This window comes from Rosa chinensis, chromosome 1 (assembly GCF_002994745.2).
Source record: "Rosa chinensis cultivar Old Blush chromosome 1, RchiOBHm-V2, whole genome shotgun sequence".
Taxonomy (NCBI): Eukaryota; Viridiplantae; Streptophyta; class Magnoliopsida; order Rosales; family Rosaceae; genus Rosa; species Rosa chinensis.
In genome coordinates, this window is record NC_037088.1 from 19,195,486 (window position 1) to 19,202,328 (window position 6,843).

Consider the following 6,843-nt stretch of genomic DNA (forward strand, 5'->3'; position numbering starts at 1 on the left):
AATATAGTCCCAATTTAGATAGTCATAAGCTTTTTCAAGATCAAGCTTAACAGCCATTGCTCCATCAGTCGCTTTGGTTTTGTTAAAATTTGAGAACATCTCATGGGCCACTAATATATTATCCAGGATAGGTCTTCCAGGAGCAAAGGCCCCCTGATTTTTTGAAATACATTTATATAAGATCTTCCTCAATCTAGTAACTATAATTTTGGAAATCACCTTGTAAGCCACATTGCAAAGACTTATTGGTCTGTAATGAGAAACTAGGTCAGGTTTTTCAACTTTAGGGATTAAGGCAATATTAGTATGATTCAGCAAGTTTAAAGAAGACTTGTTAAAAAAGAAATCACAAACAAGAGAAGAAAGACTTCCCTTGACTACTTCCCAATGTTTCTGGTAGAATATGACATGAATGCCATCAGGTCCTGGGGCCTTCAGGGCACCAATAGAATTAACTGCATTTAGAATTTCATCTTGACAAACTTCTTTTAATAATCTATTGTTATCTTCCTCTGTAATAATTGGTTCTATAATATTGACAAAGTTATAGATATCCTCTGCAGAAGCTTGGTTTAGAACCTTGTATCTTTTCTGAAAAACCTGCACAAAGAGATCAGCAATATCATTATGGTTCTGAAGCCAAAATCCTGCATCATTCTTGATTCTACTAATCTTATTTGTTTTCTTCCTTATAGTAGCTTTAGTTTGGAAAAATCTAGTATTCTTGTCACCAAGAGCTAGCCAGTTAGCTTTAGCTTGTTGAGCCCAAAAAATCTCTTTATTTCTTTAAGCCTCTAATAAATAATTATTGAGTTGAAAAACCTTCTCCTGAAGGAAATAAGAATGAGGAAAAAGCATGAGTTGATCCTGATAGAACTTAACATCATTATGCAATTGTTTAAGTTTCTTAGAAATGCTACCAAAAACATGTCTGTTCCAGAGAGTAAGTTGGTGACCAAAGGCACCAGTAATAGCAACAAAATTCTTAATAGGATCCAAATCAATTCTATTAGACCAAATTCTTTTAGTGATATCAATGAAGTCAGGATGAGACAACCAAGCTACTTCAAATCTAAACATCTTTTTTCTAATAATAGTTCTAGACAAAGTTGTCAAAATAATTGGGCCATGATCAGAGCCCACCATGGGCAGATTCTCAAGTTTATAATATGGAAATAAATTAAGCCAACAAGAGTTGGCCACAACTCTATCTAATCTTTCAAAGATTATAGTGTGATCTTTGTGTTTATTTGACCAAGTGAAGGGTAGACCTTCAGCCTTCAAGGAAGTCTGCATATAAACATTCCAAAATCTAATAAAGTTCTGCATATAAACATTCTAAGGGGAATTCCCACCAATTTTTTCTTCAGAATCAATGACATTGTTAAAATCTCCGATCAAAAGTCTTGGGAAATTACTATGAGCATGAATGTTCTTAAGATCATTCCACAGATTACTCTGTAAAGGTTTATGAGGATAGGCGTAAATAAAGGTAGTGATCCAAGTTTTATCATTAGCAAGATCAGTAATTTGACAATGGATAGATCTAGCATGTGAAGTAATCACTTCTAAATTCACAGTAGAGGAATTCCATAAAATGAGGATACCACCATATTGGTCATTAGAGACAAGCCAAATTCAAAGCACACAAATATAACAAAACATAGATATTAGCCAATTATTCCAAAAAATTTTCATTTATGATCTAGATCTCCATGTTGCCTTGAACGTTCCAGGAATGCTCTATCAGATCTTCTTGAAGGTTTGAGTCACTGTTTGTACTTCTAATGGCATCGTATCGATCCATGAATCCGTTGAAGTAATAACCATCTCTACCAACATGATTGACGTCATCACCAGTCGGTTCTTCCCAAACCTGGGCCTCATATTGTTATCCTCTTCTTCGTCGGACTCCAAATCCTCATCGCTGTCATCTGGTCTTTCATCCTCGATTATCATGTTGTGTAATATAATACAAGTCAGCATGATGTATCGAAGGTCTTCTCTTTCCCAGCCATGAGCCGCTCCTCGAACAATACTAAAGCGCGTCTGTAAAATGCCGAAACATCTCTCCACGTCCTTCCTGTACCCCTCTTAAGCTTGGGAAAACTTTAGATCCTTGGGTCGTGTCGGCCTTGGAATTGATTTCACGAAAGTCGCCCATTGCGAATAGATACCATCAGCGAGATAGTACCCTAAATTGTGAATCCTGTTATTTGCTTGAAATTGGATCCAAGGGGCTCGACCAGCAGTGAGCTCGTCAAACAACGGGGACTTAGCAAGGACGTTGAGGTCGTTGCATGATCCAGGCATTCCAAAGAAGGCATGCCATATCCATGTGTCATAAGAAGCGACTGCTTCGAGGATGATAGTGGGCACACGTTTTCGACCGCTGTATTCTCCAGCCCAACCTGTTGGGCAATTCTTCCATTTCCAGTGCATGCAGTCGATGCTTCCAATCATCCTAGGAAAGCCCCTTCTCTTAGATTTGGCGAGAAGTCTTCTGAGGTTGGCCGGATTAGGAGCCCGGAGGTATTCTGCCGAGTACAGATTAACGATTCCTCTTGTAAATAGTTTCAGAGCCTCAATGGAGGTAGATTTCGCCATCCGACAATACTCAGCACATTGATTTGCCCCGGCACCATAAGCAAGCATTCTTAAGGAACATGTCAGCTTCTGCTGGAGAAGTAGTCCGACTTTGCCTGCAGCATCTGATTTCTGGACAAAGTACGGGTCATAGCGACAAAGGTCACTGGAGATGCGGTTGAACACATTGTGACTCATCCTATACCTTGTCTGGAATACCTCTTCACTGAAAACTGGACGCTCCACAAAGTAATCTTCCATCATGTTTTTCCCTCTTGATTCCCTAAATCGCTCCTCATTCGGTGCACGCCCTGGTTGAGAACCCATCGTCGTGATCCGGAGGAAGCTTCAGCTTCAGCGACTGCTGCTACCACAAGAGCATTAGTCGTACACAGCTCTTCAAGATCCTCATCTCGAGATTGTCGATACTTAGCCCACAATCTCTTCATTGAAATGAGGTAAGGAGAGGAAATGTGTTGGATCTGGAGAATATAAAAACGAATGAGATTTGTGAATATCAGCTTGTGAGGAATGGTGTGCTGCATCTTGCTCAATTTATTTACAATTTTCACATAAAACGTGATCATACTTCGAGGACACGTGTCCACTCCTGGTTCAACGTAATCTGATACGAAATTTTAGATAAGATTACATCAACAATAATCGTTAGATTGAATAGTATGCAAATGATCTGGTCTGTTCAAAAATTGTCAGTTGTGTCTTCACTCATTTCAAGGAAATTTGTCTGTTGTGCCTTCACTCATTTCAAGATAAATTGTCAGTGGCTCATAATTTGTCCGTTGTGCTTTCACTCATTTCAAGATAAATTGTCGGTGGCTCATAATTTGTCCACTGAAAAATATTTTTGAAAAAAGTAAATTGCATAATTATAACATTAAGTATCCATAAATATATTTTATCTTTCAAAATTTTTTTTTAAATTTCGATGAACAGTAAAAAAAAATGAACAGTAAATTTAAATAGTGAAATCACTGGTGAACATCAAAATTAAGTGAACAGTGATTATAAACAGTAAAAGTGAACTGTGTTGACCGGGCAAGAAAAACAACGGGTGTAAACCCATGTCCAGTGGTAGTGAATAGTAACTTGACTGGTCGAATTCTTGACTTCTCGACTTTGCCTTTTCTTGAATACGGGTGAACTTGCTCTTAGAACTTAGAAGTCATTTGGCTATTATATTATATTTTTTCTTGGCCTTATTATATTAAATTATAAATAGTACCAGTGCATTGTACTCGCCCTTGACAACATAGATATTTAAATTTTAAATATATTTGATGGCTCAACGGCCATACTTTTTTCTTTGGTACAAGTTACGTGCCATACTTTGACAGACCAGTACACACTTTTAATAAAAATTAAGTAAAAAAGCAAATATCGCTCATAGAAGAAAATATAGAAGATGTTTTCATTCCCCAAAAAATAAAAATATTTAGGGATCTAAAATCACTCGAGTCCCCAACCCCCCTCTCTCTCATTCCAAATCGTTCTTCTCTCCTCCATTCTCATCACCACAGCAATCTCCACCATCGCGTTGTTGTGGCCGCCGCGGTCATTTGCCACGTCATCACCATACTCGATTTGGCTCTCACTGGACCAGCTTCTCAACTATGCGCTAATCTACATCACCAATCCATAGCCGTTTTGGAGTATGGAAGATGATATAGAATAGTTCTCTTCTCCCGAAGATACTATCAAGGTAATTTCTTTGTCTTTTTCTCTTAATATTTTGGATTTTTGCTTATTGATGTTTTGAGTGGAGATGAGATTTTGCGATTTCTTGTGGAAAAAAAAAAGTTGATTTTTCATCTTTTTTGATGAAATTGTGAGAAAAATAATAATAATGAGGGATTGTTATTAATTGGTGTTGATTAGTCTCTGTTTATGATGTGAAGAACATAATTTGGAGGAGGAAGTGAATTTTTCTCTTTTTGTTTTATTTACAAATTTGAAGAAAAAGCCAGCAGTAACCAATAAGATCAACAATCTAGCATTTGTTGAGATTTGCGGATGTAATTTAATGGGTGTTTTGATGAAGGAGACTGACTTTGATAATTTGGGGGTTGCGGTAATGATCCACAAGGTAAAAACTTTTGGTTTCATTATGTTACAATGCCTTTTAAAGTCTAGCAGTATGACAAGAAACTATGTATGGTAAACAGATGATTTAACGGAATTGGGTTAAATCTTAGGGTTGATAACTACTCTTCAATCATTGAAAAATTTATGCGCATAAGCAAGCAGGTTTAACGGTTGATTAATCATTGGCAGAGTTAGTTACAATTTGTATCTCGCCATATATGGTTTGGCCTTCTGATTTTGGTTGCTTTGTTCTTGGTGCAGCTGTTGTTCAGGTCGCTATGCAATCTGCAATGCAAGAAGTTATGAGTCTTTTAGTAGACAGATCCAATTTTGGGGATACTTTTAGTCCCAATCTCATTTAGTTGCGGTTGACTGATTATTCAGATTGTAAGCTTCTTTTCTTGCTTCTCTATATGTGGTCTGTACTTGAGCAAGATAAGAGTCTGTGAACACCATAAATTATATGTTTATTTCAAAGTTTGCCAAATTTGTAGCAGATGTGCGTCGGTCAACACAATATCAAACATCCTATAGTAGTCCTAAAGTCCCATTGCATGGAAGTGGAGTTTTAACTTCTCAATCATCCTACCATAGCATTGGAAGAAAAAAGAATCATATTTCAGATGTTCCAACTTCTGTGGTCTGTGCTTGGTCGTCATTGGTATACAGTCCCTGGTGGAAGGAAGGTATGTTAAAAGTTAAAAACTCTACATTTTACTGGTTTTGTCAGTAACTCTGCATAGATCTAATATTAGTAGCAATTAGGGAGTCAGCTTTTTCTTAGGTTGATGTTAATACATATAGACAGTTTAGGAGGCTATAAAAGTTCATCATGGATTGTTATTAATTTCTGCCATTATAGTTACGATCACAAAGTATAATGTCTGTTAAATCCTACATTTGTTCTAATTTCTGCTTACAAAAGAAACAAGAGTTTATAATTGTTTATTTACATACATTAATATTTTCGTGTGCGTTTATTTACATTAGTTCTAATGCTCTGGTGTTTGCCATCAGGTTTATGTTGGTAAAACTGGGCAGGAATTGACAGGTCAAACAGCCCACAGACTATGCTCAAAGGTATTTGTGAAATCAATAGTTTGTCCATATTTTCATTATCTTTATGAGTGTGACTGTATGTGGCTTACACATTGTTACTTTGTAATTGACAGGAAAGTTGAAACAGCCTGTGAAGGCCAGAAGAAGGAAAGCCAAAAAATAAAAATAGATGAATTTCATGCCATGACGGGCATTAGTTGTAATTGGAACTGGTATGGGTATAGGAAATACAGATTGGAGCCTATTATTATTATTTTTTAAATAAATGAACATTGACACCATTTTAATTGTAACTGCATGATGAAAAAAAATTAATATAATATAATGTTAGACACCAATTGAATACACCGAAGAGAATAGGAAATGGTGTGAACTGCCACCGCGAAAGCTGACACAGCAGTTTTCGGTAGGTGTACTTTATTCAAATGTTAAAGCAAAATATGATGAGAACGAACCACCGATGTTGAAATGGTGGTCTATGCAACAATGGAAACTTCTCCATAGGGGACTGACATGTGATTGGTGGCTGTATAGTGGCTACTGAAGCTATCAGTGGCCTTCGTCAACAATGAGTACAGAAACTTGATGGTGTCCTATAGCCATAATTCTAGTATATATATGAAGACATATTTTGAGGAGGATCTTCTTTATAATTAGATGGTGCATGCAGGGAGATGATTAAGAATGATGAGCAACTCTATGTGGAGAAGTTGTCGTGTTGTCAATCGAAAATAAAACGTAACAATGGCATCAAACATTTGAGTGGGCCAAATAAACCTCTTCAATTCTAGATAACATATGTGTGAGGAGGAAGAACATCGGAATAAACAGTGAGAGTCCTTCATCCTAGTCCAATTGTTACAATTCAGACAAGTCTTTTTATTTGTTCTCATTTGTTTGTGTACTTTTGTACCAACATGTACTTATAATGGTTCGCCTCAATAGGAAAAAAAAATAACCAGATATTCGACTGCAAATTTTCATAAAAGTTTTTTTTTTTTTGAATAAGGGCTAGTGTGGCTGCTCTCAAGCTTTGATTAATGAAATTGTTGAATACAGGGGGGAGGACAATGAGCCTAAACCCCTGATTACAAT

General features: G+C 36.7%; 1 protein-coding gene and 1 long non-coding RNA gene across 3 annotated transcripts; one reads left to right on the forward strand and one right to left on the reverse strand.

The window, feature by feature from the left end:
- Nucleotides 1-2,094: 2,094 nt before the first annotated feature.
- LOC112203057 lies at nt 2,095-2,913 on the reverse strand. Its single transcript, XM_024344084.1, has one exon. The coding sequence runs from the start codon at nt 2,911-2,913 to the stop codon at nt 2,095-2,097; it is 819 nt and encodes a 272-aa protein (XP_024199852.1).
- Nucleotides 2,914-3,960: 1,047 nt separating this feature from the next.
- Nucleotides 3,961-6,086, forward strand: LOC112188637. 2 transcript variants are annotated; one of them, XR_002931493.2, is made up of 5 exons: nt 3,961-4,306; nt 4,951-5,076; nt 5,184-5,375; nt 5,707-5,769; nt 5,862-6,086. It is a non-coding gene; the product is annotated as an uncharacterized LOC112188637 (long non-coding RNA). The 2 variants fall into 2 exon arrangements; XR_002931494.2 differs by having other exon boundaries at nt 3,965-4,306; nt 5,187-5,375.
- The last annotated feature ends 757 nt before the right edge of the window (nt 6,087-6,843 follow it).

Coding starts and splice junctions, on each gene's coding strand:
- LOC112203057 (XM_024344084.1), bottom strand. CDS start 2,913: ATGGGTTCTCAACCAGGGCGTGCACCGAATGAGGAGCGATTTAGGGAA.